Genomic DNA, 18431 nt, shown 5'->3' with positions numbered 1-18431 from the left:
TAGTAACTGTCTGTGGCATCTTACAGCCCCCCTGGCATTCCCAGTACCCAGAGGCACAAACAGCCCCACCAGCCCAATAAATAGTGACTGTCTATGGCATCTTACAGCCCCCCTGGCATTCCCAGTACCCAGAGGCACAAACAGCCCCACCAGCCCAATAAATAGTGACTGGCTATGGCATCTTACAGCCCCCCTGGCATTCCCAGTACCCAGAGGCACAAACAGCCCCACCAGCCCAATAAATAGTGACTGTCTGTGGCATCTTACAGCAGCCTCTCTGGCATTTGCCAGAACCCACAGATTGCCAGTCTTCACCAGTGTATACAAGGTTCTACTGAGTCACAATAATGCTGCTTTAAGTAAGAAAGAAACAATAGAAGTGAATAAGAGAAGGAGTGGAATAAACGGCAAAGACATGGCTAAAAAGTGATAGGGTGTGAGAGGGGAGACAGATTGGGTGTTACACACAGAGCACTGATTTGCACAGACAGCCACAGACACGATGCACTGGGACATTTCTAAGACATCACTTCTATGGGGTGCAGTTCAATGGGATGCAGACAATGCAGCAGGCCAGTATCAGCATTGGGAGCTGCAAGTTGCCGCCAGTTGTAAGTGAGCAGATGGAGCTGATTGCGAGGTGGAGTGATGGAGCCAAGAGGTAAGTGGATCAAGGAGGGGTAGAGGATGAAAGAGGGGCAGATGGAGCATGGGAGGGGGGGGGGGGTAGATGAGATAAGCAGTGCAGGAGCTCCCTAGATGCCTTATAACTGTGTTCTCTCTAAGGATTCTGGGAAGAACCCTGCATCAGGGAATTATATATATAATATATACACCTGTATAAATACTATATATAAATACTTTATGGCATGATCAGAGCATTCCTTTTGCTCTGCCTATATATATTTGGGGGAGGGGGGGTGCAAGCAGTGGTAACAGCTCCAAGATGGGGGTTCCAAAGAGCAGCAGCTGAATGTGATGGGTCCGAAGAATGTTGGACAGTGAGTACAGTAAGGCAAGATGTTGTCAGGGCTGGGGCTGCAACTAAAGGATAGGGAGTTGGTGTGTGAGGCAACGTCAGGGCTGCAAGCTAATATGGGGGGGACCTGTCATGCCCAAACTGTGGGGACCTGGAGCATTGGCAGTGGGTGCCTGAAGGCCATTTTTGGGTGAGATTTGGTAATTGTGCCTATTTGCCCTTATGGATACCCCCAAAACCGCAGACTGATGATCAGGAATGTGGAGTAGAGGGAGTGGGTGCTAATCCTGAGGGCCATTTTGGGTGAGATTTGGGGATAAATCCTATTGCTCTTATAGATACCCCCAAAAACCCCAGCATAAAGGTCAGGGCAAGATTTGGGCTGAAAACCTTATTTGCTGCCCTAGATATTCTTGTAACTAAGGCTGAATGGCTGATATGCCAATGTTTCCTATATTTGTAACCTTGTTATGAGCTAAAAGGGGACCTGACCAAAGGCTGGAAACATTTACTGGTCTAGGCAATGGTGCAGGTGGGCTCTTCAGTGGAACTGCTTAGCATTGACAATCCTTCAGTCTTTGGGTTGTAAATGATCAGTCTGGTTGGGTTCTGTCTTACAAACTCCCGACTAACATATCCTGCTAAAGGAAACCAAGTTTTTTATATGGAACATGCATAATATAATAATAATAATAATAATAATAATAATATTTAAACTGGAGGAATTATTTATTTTTCCTTAAATCACTTGGGATTTTTGACTGTAGTTCAAGATCCTCTAGGTCCAACATTAGCTCAAGGTTATAAATATATCATAACATTGCTGTATCAGCCATTTATCCATTGTTTTAAGAATACCAGTGACACTCTGATATTTTGCAGAGATTTATCACTGCTGTTGTGGGTGACTAACCACTGGCAACAATATGAGTCGCTAGTGTAAAGGCCTATGCATCGCTTTGGCTTTCCGAAATCATGCAAAGTTGCCTGCAGATGAAAACTATGCACAACTTTAGAAAGCCGAAGCAATGTGTAGGCTTTTCTCCGTGGGTCTAAAATCTCACTGTAACTTACATCAAAGATGGGATCTTAGGAGTCAAACGATTGAATTAGCCCGATAACCCCCAACTTAGGTGGGCACATCGGGAGAAGATCCGCTCATTTGGCAACCTGGCCCCGCTAGGGGGGAGTGGACAGACTTTTGTCCACTAGATGGCACTCTTTATATAAAATATGCCCAAACTAAGGTATACCTACTCATATTGGTCTCTATGTTGTAAGAAAACAAAAAATTGAGGTGTTTGCGTGTTGTACATTGGGCAGGAACCATAGTAGTGATCTTTACATTATATATATATGTATATAAGTATGGACATTTGAAAGTCAGTGCTACTCTGGCTTCTTACACCAAGGTCAGATTTCAGATGCTTTCCATTAAAATTAAGTGCACTAATATTTGGCAATAGGCCTCTCTACCAATAGGATAAAATGTAAGGCATACTGAGGAAAGGCACACGTGTGATCAGTATCTCAGCCCGCGCCTCAGTGCATTGCTTGTCATGGTCACATACAGGAAAATGAAGAGCAAGAAGAGTATATGAAGGCAATAAACATAAGGGATAAACATGAGAAGCAGGGAAATGCAAAGGAAGAAATAGGCAGATATGGGTATTTAAATTATAGGACAGATGATACAGTATATGAAGGGCAATGGCATGTAAAGGTTGAGATACAGGGCTAGGAAAGGGTGTGCAAGAACAAATACATGGAAATAAAAAGGGTGGAAGAGAGAGACTTTAACTTACTAAAGTATGTAGGTGGGAAATTATAAGAGAAAGAGACAGGCAGCAGGAAGATAGATTATAGGGATAGATAGAAAGGGGAGGGGGTGCCTGTCACGTCCCATTACGGACAGATGCAGGCCAATCAGGGAGAATTCTGGGTAGGAACATGTTCTGCTAGGGTTCTTCTTCTTCTGAGCTATCTTGTCTCTAGCCGCATCTTATGCCTAAACCCCTCTCTAGATAAAGATCGTAAGGGTATTCAAAAGAATTTGAAGAACACAGTTTCAGTTCCACACTAGGTAGCACATAGCCCCTACTGTAATGTGTAAGGATATTTGAAGATGCAGAGGAATTCCATGACCACACAAAGGCTGTATGGAGTACGTAATCTCTTATACACAGGGCTTTATGGAATGGTGCTCGGCTGTTTAAAGGTGCAAGGGGAGTGGGCAAAGGGGACTGTGGAAGTGCAGGGGAAGTGCAGGATACCCAGTTGCTACCCATGCCACACAGTAGCACCCCAGTCAATGGCATGGCTGTCCATTATTTAATAGTGGGCCCAGACCTACAGGCTTGTTAGCCTTGTTACCCTTATAATACATGGAAGCCATGACAAACCTACAAGATATATGGTTCTTAATGATATCACACCGTGCTTCGTGATGTCTCACATGATTTACTGAAATAAGAATTATAATGCACCCCCATGCTAAGATCATCCTGCACCCTTTGGTCATGGAAATTCCCCCTGCAACTTCTAATATCCTTACATTTAAAGGTAGGGGGAACATCATTCCCTACACTTTGGAGGCAGGTAGAGAGTGATGGATATCGATATACATTTCAGGGTATATTTAAAGCTAAATCCTAACCAGAGGGAGAGTTGGGAGAAGAGGCAGGAAGGGTGGCGTGGCATGCTGGGCACTAAGCTGCGGGGGGGGGGGGGGGGGGGAGCGAAGGCATTATCACTCAGCAAAGCATTTTTAAAGGGGCAGCCAAATCGGGGGATGGTTCTTGCATATAGCCATCTGTCACATGTAGATTAGTAGCTGCTACAGATTGTATTGATCCACTGGTGCCAGTGTTCTACTATGCCACAAGATGGAAGCCATTTCTAGCTACAAGTACCAGCTACTGATCTCCCTGTTAAGACATCAGAACCTGCATAACCTATAATTAAACAAGGCCATAAATGGGGGTTGCTATATGCAGGCAGGGGTGAGTATTCAGCTTGGGTATAGAGTCTCTGTGGCCCTTGTGTTTCCGTTGCTCTGTAAGTGTACAGGGAGCTCTTGTGGTGGGTGTACATGACTGAATAACTTCAGGGGAGGGGAGCTGGGGCAGGAGGGTGCCTATATGAGCAAGGGGTGTGCGTGGATAGCGAGGGGATAGAGCAGTAGCGGTAGCAGCAGAGATAAAAGCACACAGCGGGACGATCCTTACCACATTTTGAGAGCTTTCCACTGAGATACTCCATACAGTTATTTGGGTCTGGACAGCACAGGGGGGAAAAACAGGGTGGGGCGACATGAACCAAACATTCCCACACAAAACAGAAAACCCCACCCCCTCGAATTCACTCCCCAACCATGTGGCCTTACAGAGAGAAGGGAACGACAGCCAAACACATTATACAGAGACATGGTCGTCGGGCGTTTAGTTCCACTTGCCTACAGCCCCACTCCCCACAGGAGCCCACAGTAATATTAGGAAGCCCAAATTGCACTGATGTTTTATATAACAGCAAGATGGGCTAGGGGGAGCTATTATGTCCCCTTTAAAAGTGAACCTTGTTGGATCCCAAAATACCCTACCTGTAACAGGCTAAGATTTCTTCTTGTGGGCTGACAAGACCCTTACCTGGGCTCTCAATATTACAACTGCGTGCGCTGCCCATAAACCGATAACACCCAGTAGTCAGTAAAGAATGAAATTTAAGTGATAGTATTCTGCAGACTGCAATGGGATTTCAATATTAGGGTCAGTGTACAGTATAGAGCCCAGCAAGCAGGGCAGGAGTGACACCTACTGGTCAGATACACTAAGGACAAGAACATCTGTACCCAGTGGTGTTTTTAAATGCAGTGGTGTTTTTAAATCAGGGTGGTTCACCTTCAAGTTAACTTTTAGTATGTTAGAGAATGGCTTATTCTTAGCAACTTTTCAACTGGCCTTCATTTTTCATAGTTTTTGAATTATTTGCCTTCTTCTTGTGCCTCTTTCCAGCTTTCAAATGGGCAGCCAAAAATTAATTGCTCAGCGAGGCTCCAATATTATTGTCATAGTTACTTTTAATTATTTATCTTTCTGTCTATCCAGACCTTCCTCTATTCATATCCCAGTCTCTCATTGAAACCACTGCCTGGTTGCTAGGGTAATATGAGCCCTAGCAACCAGATAGCTGCTAAATATTCCAAACTGGAGAGCTGCTAAACAAAAAGCTAAATAACTGAAAAACCACAAATAATAAAAAATGGAAACCAACTGCAAAATGTCTCAAAACAGCACCATACTAAATATAATGCTAAAAGTTAATTTAAAGGTGAACAACCCCTTTAAAGATGCCATACTTTCTTCTATGTTACTGCAACTCAGCTGTGCAGCAAACCCAATGACTTGCTTTCAATGGATCTCATTTACAGATGCCCCAGTTGCAAGTGCAATAGCACTAAGAGGCACAAATGAGTGGCACTTAGTGCTCATTCACTAATCATTTGTGTCTGGGCATATCTGCAGGACCGTATTTATATATGGGAACCCATGGGCCCGTGTCTAGGGTGGCAGTGTTGGGGTGTTGGAAAACGAGTCACCTGGTCCTTTAGCTTTTAGAGTACACGCAGTATGTAAACTGTATTGTACATACACTGGAAGCCAAAGTGGGCGATGCGGTGCAGTTTGGTCCAGTACCAAAGGTGGCATCAGACCAAAATACAGTCTTGCATACCTGTGCTCAGAGGGGTGCAGTGTTGATGGCCCCTAACTTGTGCGGTTAAATGGTGCAAGACGGGATGGAGGCCACCTGAATGTCTCCTCCAGTCCAACTCTCATGAATACAGTGCAATTGAATGCAGGAAAAACAATATTCAAGGTGGGAGTCCTTGCTGTCCACAAAGACCTGTATCTGTAGGTGCTCACTGGAGGGGTTAGGGTGCAAAGTGCAGAAAACACTGCAGCTTGCACTAGTTTTTACACGTTGCACCCATGCACAATACATTATTACTTATGTGTTTGTACTTCAAAGACCTGAGTGTCTTCTGTATTTTCAAGATGCTCAATGGGCCATAGCCATTAGAATATGGTAGGCATAAGTATATATGTATTTGATTTTTTCTGTAATTTATAAAATTACTTCACCATCTATTTTGCCACTGTTTTCTGGTTGCTAGGGTAACTGTAACTGACATTCACAAACAGAGAGCTGACTGTGATATTTAGATTTTATACATTTGTATAATGCATATATTGTATTCTAGTTCTCTAGAGCTCAGTCTGTTATTAAAACCACTGCCTGGTTAGCGGTATTATTTAAAAAGAAAAACAATTTACAAGACAAATTGTCTAGATAAACAACCCAAACACTGCCTACATTGTTGGCTATATACATAGAGATTGGCTTGCTTGGCTAGGTCACTACACAGGCAGATCTTTAGCCACTCAAGTGATAGGCCAAATCAAGCTCATCTGATCATTTGGCCCTCAGGCCAACTATCACATGAGGAACTATGCTGACAGGACTGTACCCATGGCCAAATGCGGTCCTCTCCCAATGGGACTCTCTAGCTTTTCTGATCAATATCTGAGTAAGTCCTAATTAGATATTGACTGGGGAGGCCATCATTTTAATCCTATACACAGATTCATTAGGTCAGCAACCACTATCAGTCTGTGTATAGCAAGCTTTAAGGTTATTTTTAATGCAAACATCACCTTTATGTAACTGGTGCTTTGAAATCAGCCCTTGTGAGGGAAGAGAGAATAAAAAATAAAAAATTTACAATCACAGAAAACTGCCTCTGCACAGTGCTCCTTCTTCAAAAACCGCTCTGCTGACCCATTGTACTCTTCTAGACAGGTCCTACTCCTGTACCAGTTCCTATCATGGAATAGGTTGCCGATCTGTTATAGCACTAAATAGCCTGGCCAGACTGCTGCCACAAGCATAGATTTTATTGGAGAACAGAGTCCTGCCTTAACATTTTTCTTTGAAAGTGGGATTTTGTTTTATAAAGAGCACTGTGTTGACCAATCAAGCCCAGGGTCCTATTCTGACTCTTACCTGAAAGCTGCAGTACGGATGGCTGGTCATGTGAGCTAAGAAGCTGAGTCTGAATTGTTTCAACAACCCGTTTAAACCTTCGACTTGGACCTGGAGTCGATGAAGCCAAAAGAAAAAGATGCACCTCAGATTTAATTATCTACTCAAAAAATATGGCAAGGGGAATGTAAACAACATGCAAAGTATGCTTGACCAATGGTGACCAATCAGATGTCAGGATTTACTGGTCTGTTCTTAAAAAGCAAAGATCTGATTGGTTGTTATGGGTAATCAGACCTGGAGCAACCTTTGCACTGGTTATTACATTACCCACTTAGCTATTTGTACCCTACAAAAATATATATGGGTAAAATGGCAAATACTCTGCACCAGGAATGCAAAGAACAGTGTAGAAAATAATGATGAAAGGGCCTTAAATGCTGGGCAAAAATAAATTCAGATTTTGAACACACACTAATACCTGAGAGCAGAGTGAATGTGACTGAGTATATCCCGCAGTCCTTCTGCTTCTCTCCACTCTCTGTGTATGTGATATCCACCTGGAACTTCACCGGCTTCTGGAAGACAGACGGACCACCTGTGGACTTGTACTCTGCTCGGAAGCTGGTCTGTGAGATCACACTGTGGCTGAGACTTGGGATCTGCCATGGAGACAAGTTGGATAGCTGTGTCACATAAACCCCTTTTTACAATGTCAAAACCATGAAAAGTTATCAATCTGTCAACAAAATAAGAGAATGGATATAATTGGGAAGCTCAAGGGCCAGAAGATGACTGTACTTGGTGTAGTGTGTGAGTTCAAGAAAGTCCATGATTAGTCACATACCGAAAGAAATGCTTGTACAATATCTGCTTTGATGGAACTTAAAGGTTTGTCTTTTATGACCACAAAAATCTGATCCTCTTTTTCCAGGGTGAGGAAGTTACCGAACCAGGACTTCTTGGCCAGTCTGTTGAGAAAGTTTGACGGAAAGTCAGAAAAGTTAAGGCGATGAAACCAATTAAATGGGGTAAGGATAAAGTATAGGCTATCCAAATAACCCCATTATTCCTATTGGAACATTAGAAAAATAGCAACAGTTTTGGGTAAGTTCTTGACAGCGAAATGCATAAGCGCGTGAGGGAAAGTAGGTGTTACTTACTCGGGCGATGATTCTGGTGTCAGATTGGTCATTTCATCAGCTGTGGGAACTGTAAAAAAAGCGTATACTTTTATTAAATTCCACTTTTGTTGTCCTGCCTGATATTCCCCTACTCCCAGTTATCGCCTATCACATTCATACAGGTCGGGGCTGAGATTCAAAATAGGCCCTGGAATTTCAAGTACACAGAGGCGCAAACAGCCCTCCAGGAGTTCATTAAATAGTGACTGTCTGTGGCAGCCCCTCTGGCATTTGCCAGAATCTACAGTCCATCTACAGTCCTGGCCTTATTACCCTGTATAATCTATTGCCCTCTTTCAATCTTTACGACCCATCCTATAAAGCAGGAAGAAGAACCACACACAATCAATACGCAGAGAGCTTACCCTATTTTATTCAGCCATACCAGCAGTGGTTTAATATTTGGAATATTTGGAGTACTTGGTGGTCACTTGATCAGGATTTTTTGCCACTGTTTCTTACCTTGCAGTTTACGCCGATGGAATCGTGGTGACCCCAGGAAGTTATTCTTGATAGAGTTCAGCCTGGTTCTCCAAGGCATTCCACCAATGCTGGGGCTGGATGGAGGGGTAGGGGAGGGGGTGCCAGCTGGACTTTCCTTGGGTGTGTGGACAGGAGTCCCCTTGGGAGTAGGGAGGGGGCTGCCACGGGGTGATGGATGAGGGGTGACCTGTATAAGGGGCACAGATTTGGGTGCCAAATCAGAGACAGCCAGCTTTGCTGGAGTTCGGCAAGTAATCTGTCCAGCCGGATGGTTAGGAGACTTTGGTGAAATGCAAGAGAAGTTGGTGGAAGGAAGAGGGTGAGATCGGGTGGTCTGGAGAGGTTTCTCTGAGGCTCTAGGCTTTGGAGGGAAGGTGTGGGTTTTTGGATGAGCTAGGGTAGGATCACTATGTCCAGAGGGGTTTGAGGTCAGTATTTGGTGAGGAGATGTAGGTGGGGTTGGTGACTGGGAAAGGGGGAAAAACCTCCTCATAGGCTGTTATAGAAAAAAGATGAGAAGAAAGGAAAACAGAGAAGAACGACAGCCAGAGTAGAAAAGGAAAAAGGAAAGTGGAAAGAAAGGGAGCAGAACACAAAGGGATAACCCCAAAGAGCAAAGAGCAAAAAGAAACAACAAAAGGGAGTAATTGGTGCAAAGGTACAGAGGTCAGCAATAAAATAAAGAGGGAAGATAGGGTAACAATATGGAAAAATACAGAATGATGAAAGGATTTGGGAAAATATAAAGAATAACAAGTGTACAGGTGTAAGGAACATGGAGTAAAAGTGAGCAAGGAATAAAGGAGTAATAAAAGGGAAAGAAGAAAAGAAGAAGAGAGAGAAAGAAGGCAGCAAAAAAGGTAAAGCATGCACACATACACAGTTGTTACAAAATTGCCAAGGAACAGAATAAACAATACACAGTTACACAGCAGCAAAGCAGCCGGGGGGGAGGAGGCGGTTAGGGGTGACCATTGATTGGTGGTAGGAATACAGCAAGGTTAAAGGAAAGGAGCGTGAGCAGCCAGCATGGAGGACAAAATAATGAAAAAAGAAAAGAGAAAGACATGCATGTTAGCGGCAGCAGCAACCCAATATCAGCCAAAGGCACAGAGCAGCCCGGCAGCAATGAAAAAGCACTCAGCCATGTATCGCCAGCAAATCATCTTCAAAGCAAAACACGGGTCAGATCAGCAACCCCTTCTACTTTCTCTCACTCTCTCTTTTACATGATTAACTCAATTCCCTTTTTCACCCGGGGCTGTAATTAGGTACGAGCACGATGTCTATGTCTCTGTACCCATTTAGTCCAGCCAGCCGTTCCTCCAGCTACAGCACCGGAGGGCATGCCAAGCAATACATGGCACCCTCAACTTGGACTCTGCTGTGTCTGCAGCAAGATGATCCTGGTCACAGGAGTTAAGTATAGCACATTGCCGCTCTAGGGGACCCTCTGGTGTCAACACTGATTTATTAAGGAGAAAAGATTGCTGATTCGATGCTTGCAGAATAGGTCACTGTACACAGCAACAAATATATAAAAAGCACGGGGCAAAAAAAATCTCAGTCTGCGCTCATCAGGACGTATGAAAAGAGACAAACAAACTGATAGCATTGGTGTTATTATGGTACAGAGCTCGTGTCGATATACACACATGGCTAATAATGAGCTAATGGCAACGGCACAGGGACAGTCAGACGAAAGACTGGTTGCATAGAATATGGCACGGGGGTTCGTGGAGGAGGGGATACTCACCCTGGGACTGCTGATCGGACTGGTAGAAAGTCCAGAAGAAGCACCGCTGATAGAACGTGACCTGAAGTAGAGCAGACAGTGTATATATGACATTGTTAGGATATGATGAGATAAAAAACAATTAAAAAAAAAACCGACTGCAGGGATAGGTACTAGCTTTCAGTACTCCAGTTACTGCAGAACTACAACCCCTGCTCCAGTTAAGCCAGTAGAGCTGTAGTTTTGCAACATAAGTCTTCCATTCCCTGGTATAGTGTGTGGTTGTTGTGGCAAACATTCATGAGAAAGGGCTTCAGGAAGCAAAGATCTTCACTGCCAAAGGGTTCCCATGCCTCTAGGCTGGCACAACAGCCTATGTATCATTTCTACATATTCTTTACCTCTGTCCATGCTGTGCCATCTCAATAGCCCTCCTTGCTGGCACAGGAGATCCTCCATCTGTCCCACTCAGAACCTCCATGGACTTTCTTTCCGGTCTCCTCTTTCCATGGCGGGTCAGCATGGGCGAGTCCACTCTTTTCCTGGGGGGGTCTAATAAAAGGAGACATGCAATGGACAGATGAGTAACTGAAGGAAAAGACTGAAATGTGATGCACAATGAAATGGAAGTGCCAGACTTTTCATCTTTACCAATATCCACTCTAGGGGGCAAATCTTCATCTTCTTGGCTGGGGTATCTTTCTTTCCGATCCAGCAACAAGAAATAAATCATCTTTTCCTGATTTTCCCTGAAGAAAAGGGTAAAGAATTATTGGTTTGCGGCTTCTTTAATCTCCTGCCTTTTTACCTACTGCTTTTTCCTAAAAACTGACCATAAAACTATGGGGCACATTTACTAATCCTCGAACGTCCGAAAAGGGCCCGAATGCGTTTTTTTCGTAATGATCAGTATTTTGCGATTTTTTCGTAAATTGTTGCAACATTTTCGTAGCCGTTACGACTTTTTCGTAAATTGTCGTAACTTTTTTGTAGCGTTACGACTTGCGCAGAGTGCCATTGAGCCCTATGGGAGACTTTCCTTGGGCCGGGTTGGAGCTGCAGAGTGCCATTGAGCCCTATGGGAGACTTTCCTTGGGCCGGGTTGGAGCTGCAGAGTGCCATTGAGCCCTATGGGAGGCTTTCCTTGGGCCGGGTTGGAGCTGCAGAGTGCCATTGAGCCCTATGGGAGACTTTCCTTGGGCCGGGTTAGAGCTGCAGAGTGCCATTGAGCCCTATGGGAGACTTTCCTTGGGCCGGGTTGGAGCTGCAGAGTGCCATTGAGCCCTATGGGAGACTTTCCTTGGGCCGGGTTGGAGCTGCAGAGTGCCATTGAGCCCTATGGGAGACTTTCCTTGGGCCGGGTTAGAGCTGCAGAGTGCCATTGAGCCCTATGGGAGACTTTCCTTGGGCCGGGTTGGAGCTGCAGAGTGCCATTGAGCCCTATGGGAGACTTTCCTTGGGCCAGGTTGGAGCTGCAGAGTGCCATTGAGCCCTATGGGAGACTTTCCTTGGGCCAGGTTGGAGCTGCAGAGTGCCATTGAGTCCTATGGGAGGCTTCCAAAATCATGCAAAGTCTGAAAGGTTTGCCTGCCGTTTACGAGTGCTCAATCCGGAAAAGTCGCAACAATATACGAGCAAATCGTAACGGCTACGAAAAAGTCGCGACAATTCGCGCAAGTCGTAACGGCTACGAAAAAATCACAAAAAATACGAAAAAGTCGAAAATTTTTCGGATTCGGATTCGTGGATTAGTATATGTGCCCCTATGCCTGCTGTGCTCAATATAATGTCATTTTGTTCTTTTGGAGACCAAAGTCTGTATGTTCCCTATGGCACCCCTACTGTGGCAAACACCTTAATTCCATTATAGGTCTTCACACAGTGTCTACCTTTAATTATGCATTGGATTATCAATCCTTGCAATATAACTGTTGCCAACTCCCCATCCTTGCCCCCTGCAGCTCCTCCCCAAAACCCATCTTATTGTTCACTGTATTTTATTATAACTAATATTATACAGTGTCCCAGGGAACCCTTTTATTGTTCTATATAATTTCACACCTCTGTACTATATAGCTCCTTGCAGATTAATTGGCTCCTGATAAAACTGCCCATAGTATGATGTATTAGATTGTAAGCTCCACTGGGGCAGGGGCTAATGGGAGAGATGGATAGTCTCTGTAAGGCACTGGAATCTGTTATAGCAGTATAAATAATAATAACGATAATAATTTCTTCCACTTATTCCACTAGTTCATTATCCCCTCCCTTCATTATTGGGCCATTTAGCCTGTCACTATGCTTCCTCTATGGTATCACTCCCTTGCACTCCACCATATACCTCCCATAATTCTCTTTTATTGCTTATTACTTCATCACCATCACCTCACCCCACACTGTGTAAGCAGCACTTAGCCTGACCATAATACCTTTCATTACTCAGTATAACCCAATCCCTAATGGCTCCATACTGCTCCATTTACTCTCTTGCTCTGTCTCATTCTCATGACCATTATTACTGCCCCATACACCCCTCCCAACATGTGCTGAATCCCCCAGGTCTAATGGCGCGAGTTTTCCAAGTTCTGTGTTCGTACTCCTCAGATAGCAGGTCCTGCAGCAGTTTGTTGCGGTCTCGGAAGCAGCCCAACGAGTGCATGCTCTCCAGTACATCAGGGTCCACATCCTCGAGTGATGGCAACGATCCTACCTGTACCTTCCTAGGAACGGCCTGCTCCGGCTCCGGCTCATTTTTCCCTCCGCTGTGAAACAGTATATGTACAACTTTGTCACCGTACTTCCTACACATAACTATATGCAAAAGTTTCAACAATATCATGAACACACATGTACCACTGTGTTACAGCTTCAGACAGACACAAAGTTATTCCATGACAATGTAGCTATCACTGGGGCTGATTAGAATACTTACATGTACCAAGTGTGCTTCTGTATGGCTTCTAACTGCAAGAGAGAAAAATGCAATACTTTCACAATCAATTGTCACACCGCTACACTCAAAAAGGCCTGGACTGGCAACCTGTGGATTCTGGCAAATGCCAGAGGGGCTGCTGTAAGATTGTAAGATGCCATAGACAGTCACTATTTATTGGGCTTGGGGGGGGGTGTTTGGGCATCTGTGTAGTTAAAATGCCAGGATCTATTTTGACTCCATCTGGACCTACATTCAAGTGGAGTTATATGTATTCTTATTTTCCCCAGGGGATCTAACACTGCTGCTCAATCACTATGTGCTCAAATGCTGCTGGCCTACTAATAATCCCAGCATTCATTAACATATCCAAGGTTAAAGCATGCTAGGAGCTGTAGTCCAGCAACATCAGGACCAGGAACAAGTTTACTGAGTGAACTAGTTACTAGCAGGACTTCCCCATAGTTCTTTATTTTGTAACCCCCCACCCTAGCACCCAAATGCAAACCCACTGTCTGTCCCCCCACCCAACATTACTGCTCTGCACACCCTTATTCTCACCGTGAGTCGTTTCGTGGGATCCACCTCAATCATTCCACATAAAAGGTTCTGACAGTCAGGGGGAATAAAGTGCGGCATGTGGAAGACCCCTCGCTTCACCTTCTCTAGAAGTTGCCGTAAGTTATCATCATCAAATGGGAGGGCACCCTACACCCCAAATAAACAATAGCAAAGTCAAGTTAGGAAGCCACAGTGAGTACAGTGTACAAAGGGAGCCCTGTCATTACCACCTGCCTTGTGCCCACCATTGCTGTGAACTGCACCCAGAAACAACTGCAAGGAATGTTCTGTACCCTATTTTGGGGCAAATTCCCAGGAGCAGCACATACAAACAGTCAGACCTCTACTCCTTGGTAAGTACTGCACTTAACTGAGTTCACTTACCCAGGGGGGGATTCCGAATTAGGCTAAAGAAAATAAGCATTGCTATAGATTGAATATTTACTTGAACAATTTATTTGTACAGGGAAGTTGTGTGTTATTAAAGGGGACCTGCTATCCTAAGAAATAATTCCACATTTATTTTTATCGGGTTGGTCAAGCATAATAAACTTCACTTATACTATATAAATTATCAGTCTTGGAATTACACAACTACAGCAAGCATGGAAGGGTTAAATGCGAAGCGCGCGGCAAAACATTTTCCACTTCCATGTTAACATGATAAAAATTCATGTGATTTTTAGGATTCGGATTCGTTTCGGCTAGGACCATGGATTTTACTGAATTCTGACGAAAAAGGCCGAATCCTGGCCAAATACCAAACTGAATCCTGGATTTGGTGCATCCCTAATTCCAGGGCAGGTAATGGTAAATAATAAGGCAGATCTGAAATTTTTACAGGTTAGATAAGTTCAGCCAGCTGGAAACAAGAATACATTCCTGTAAGTCTAAGACTGTGGGTTCCATTAGGTTTATGGAAAAAACACGTATCCATATAGTCACATCACAATGAATAGGATACTGCCAGTCAATAAGTCTGCTGAATGCTTAAAGGGAAATAGTGTGGAATACGTATATGGATTGCCTACAATTATTTGTTTTGCTTGTTAGCACAACAAGTGCTGAAAATGCCTCACCAATTCCATTTAGGCGTTTTTATGTCATCAACTAACCTATGCAAAACCTATGGTGCTTTATAGTACATCTAATAGTTGCAATAGGCACTGTATATCAGGTTCTCTGATGGGTCCCTACGAAGCCGCGTCTAGGAGGCCCAGGGTTCCATTGGAATTCATTTGTAGGTTCAACCAGCAGATGGCATGCAATTAGTCCTGAAGCATTAAAGCTACTTAGTGTAGCACTTACCACAAGCAGAGCAAATAATATGACTCCACAGCTCCATATATCTGCTTTCCTCCCATCGTATTTCTCTCCCTGTGTAAAACATACAAAAATAAGTGTGAGCTCTGCTAAACTGTTCACCCGGCAGAAAGGCAGGAATGAGGGTGACTTACCCTAATCACTTCTGGGCAGGCATAATGGGGGGAACTGAATTGTAAGAAAAAAGAAGAGAAGGTATATGGTTATATGGAGTTTAGCAGGTTTCTTTCTGGGTATGTGCAATCCTGACCCTATTCTTATCTATATATATATATTCTAACAATATAATACACAAAACCACACTTATCCTGTAAATTATATGCTTATATTGTGCCTTCGGCCTCATGCTTTTATATGATTATAGAACTCCTCGTTATAATGTCCTTATATTTTACAACAGGAGGTACATTGCTCGCTACATATCCTATCATGTAAGCCATTTACATATAAAACATATGATACTTTAGTTTACTTTCCAGGAAAAGAGTTCCACATATAATACAGGTCAACACCCTTTAGGGCCAAGGGCTCAACACACGAGAATGTGCTTACTGCACTGATTAACCAATGTTTAAACCATAAATAATGAAGTTCTGCCTTATGCTCATGAAACCTACCCACAGCTGGTCTCCAACAGGCTGTCCCCAACCTGCAGAGAGGCCATCCCAAAATCTGCAATACGGATATTATTCTTCTCATCCAAAAGGAGGTTTTCTGGCTTCAGATCCCTGTGGCTGAAATGTAGATGAGAGAAGATGAGAGATCCGTTTGAAAAACGCTTCCCCCCCCCCAACGCACATGTATCTAGACCTGAAAATGTTCCCATTATAACTTATAATGGCCTATCTTCTAATGGCCTATATCAACTTTGTGCCACTACCTCCATAATGCCTCCTGTTTCGAATTGAGCGCAAGTGTGTCTATTTATGCAGGGAAACCCTGGAGCTACCCTGATCTTAAAGATGGTGGTAGCTCCAGGGTTCCCACAGCAGCCTGCACCAATGGATGTAGTTTACTTGCCCCTAAAGAATTGCGCACACACTGGCCGCCGAGCACTTGATTTGATGACATCCCAGCTGCAGAGTTACTGTGTCTCATCCATGCTAAAGTTGTGCATGTACAAGTGTGCGTATTTCAGTGAATCAGCTGCAATTGTGCCAGGTGCATCACCAAGTCAAGGCCGTGATTGCTGGCATGAGAAAACAAAACATGGCAACTTGTGCTTGAAATAGCACATTGTACTTGTGTTAATAAACAAGCTACTTTATCTTATAACTTTTGGAAAGAGGGTCTATAGTCTGCAATCAACTGCCCATTACATAGTCACATCATTCCTTCAATGTGCTGCAAACCTGCTCCTTGCATTAGCATGACCAATCTCCAAACTGGGCATTCAGACCTAGGATAAACACCCTGGACCTAAGGCTCACCAGATGGAGTGACTGTGGCAGAAGTCAAGTGCTGAGATGATTTGCCTGAAGAACTTGCGGGCTTCCTTTGGTGTGAGGCGTCCTTTCTTCACAAGATAATCAAACAGTTCTCCCCCAGATACATGTTCCAGGACTAGGTATCTAGAATTAGAAAACAGCTCAGAGAATGAAGAGCAAGTCTTTATAGAGAAAAGAGTCAGCAGGAACAAATGGAGAACAAACAGAATCAGCATGAAAGGACACATCTGCCCTTGGAAAGTTGTATAGAGAAGGGCATTTTAGCATCATGATAAGAAAATGGGAGGCTTGGGCAAGGCACAGAAGTGAATATGCAGAAGAGGTAATAAAGGTGTCAAAAGCAAATAAAATAAAAATGTCAAGGAGAGAACCAGGGATACTGATAACTAAGAGGATTTTTTGGGATGAAGCATCTTTTGGTGTCCAACATTCAGGCAGGGCCCCCGCTCACCTAATGATAAATTATATTGTAAATAAAGGAAAAACATGGTCATATGGGTCATCTGGCTATAGTTCCAAGAATTTAGAATTGCAAATAAGTCTTCAGCCTGGGCTTCCCTGAATATATAGGACATTGTATATGTGTTCACCCTCAAATTGTACCTTGATTTACCTTCAAGCTGTATCCCCACCCCAAACACTGCTATGGCCCATCTGGAGAAGGGTAGCTCCACAGTTTTGAAACCTCTACTACAGGGGAAATGGATGACTATAAAACCTATGGAAACTTGTGGAACTTATTGTACAGCGCTGCAGAATATGTTGGCGCTTTATAAATAAATGTTAATAATAATACTTTTTGGCCCAGCACATTTCAGCCTGTTGAAAAGCTCCACCTACTGCCCTGTGCAGCTCCCATTTATCTGGAGCATTTCTGGTCTGAAAAGTGCCTGGACTCCCATTAAATTGAATAGGAATCGCAAGAGGTGGTAGGGAGGCCGGACTGGCAATCTGTAGGTTCTGGCAACTGCCAAAGGGGTTGCTGTAAGATGCCATAGAAAGTTACTATTTAGTGGGCTGGTGAGGGGTTGTTTGGGTCCAGAGCAACATGCAGGCCAGGACTGGCAATCTGTGGAATCTGGCAAATGCCAGAGGGGCTGCTGTAAGCTAGAATACAAAGTGGTCTGAAATGTTGCTGCCTTCTGGGTTAGAGCCAATGTAAATGAAATGCTTTTAAAAAAGATTGAATTGGAATTGCTGTCTACTGCAAAGCAAACAATACTAAAGGATTAGATAGACATGGCCACTTCGGTCCATGCACTAGATCCAGTGGGTGCGCTGTATGGGCTCTGTGTACTCGAAATTCCTGGGCCTATTTTGAATCCCAGTCCAGACCTGGTGGTATGTGACCTTAAAGTGGTGAGAAGGGAAGCAATTACATTAAAGAAGAGTAGGGAGGAGCTGTAGTAAAATCACAGTGCAATAGTATACCCACAGGTATTTCTTGTTTTCATAGACATCGTGCAACTTTAAGACGTGTGGATGTTCAATTAGTTTCAGTATAGCAATCTCACGCTCCACCTGTTAACAAGAGAAACAAAGGTTAGCTTCTGTTCACGTTCTACGTACCCTGCTAATTAAATATGAGCTGGGAAGCAGGCAATAGGCTTTAAGGAACTGAAAAGGGATGCCGTGCTTGGGTAGAGAAGGGTAATTGGTGGCTCAGTCAATTTATTTAACGTCCTTTGCTGTTGCACAGTGTGCCCTTTAAAGGGGACTAGCGGAATATTTATCTGAGCAAAAAGGA

The 18431-nt window shown here is 43.9% G+C and overlaps 1 protein-coding gene across 7 annotated transcripts in view; it reads right to left on the bottom strand.

The window, feature by feature from the left end:
* Positions 1–18431, bottom strand: part of brsk2 (BR serine/threonine kinase 2) — a 69751-nt gene that overhangs the window by 6626 nt on the left and 44694 nt on the right. For 2 of the 7 annotated variants that reach the window (XM_004913460.3, XM_004913462.3), the window contains exons 3-19: positions 18120–18205; positions 16667–16807; positions 15854–15970; positions 15371–15404; positions 15222–15290; positions 13914–14060; positions 13353–13384; positions 13018–13182; positions 11072–11169; positions 10822–10972; positions 10442–10502; positions 8665–9181; positions 8182–8230; positions 7866–7989; positions 7500–7680; positions 7040–7129; positions 4207–4254 (exon numbers count right to left, since the gene is read on the bottom strand). In XM_004913460.3, coding sequence (XP_004913517.1) covers positions 4207–4254; positions 7040–7129; positions 7500–7680; positions 7866–7989; positions 8182–8230; positions 8665–9181; positions 10442–10502; positions 10822–10972; positions 11072–11169; positions 13018–13182; positions 13353–13384; positions 13914–14060; positions 15222–15290; positions 15371–15404; positions 15854–15970; positions 16667–16807; positions 18120–18205 — 2110 coding nt within the window. The remainder of the gene's footprint in view (positions 1–4206; positions 4255–7039; positions 7130–7499; positions 7681–7865; positions 7990–8181; positions 8231–8664; positions 9182–10441; positions 10503–10821; positions 10973–11071; positions 11170–13017; positions 13183–13352; positions 13385–13913; positions 14061–15221; positions 15291–15370; positions 15405–15853; positions 15971–16666; positions 16808–18119; positions 18206–18431) is intronic. The other 5 variants (XM_002938900.4, XM_004913465.3, XM_004913464.2 and 2 more) reach the window with 3 other exon arrangements.

The sequence above is a fragment of the Xenopus tropicalis genome, chromosome 4 (assembly GCF_000004195.4).
Source record: "Xenopus tropicalis strain Nigerian chromosome 4, UCB_Xtro_10.0, whole genome shotgun sequence".
In the NCBI taxonomy this organism is placed as follows: domain Eukaryota; kingdom Metazoa; phylum Chordata; class Amphibia; order Anura; family Pipidae; genus Xenopus; species Xenopus tropicalis.
The sequence above is the reverse complement of the archived record's forward strand: the minus strand, read 5'-3'. Positions and strand labels throughout refer to the sequence as shown.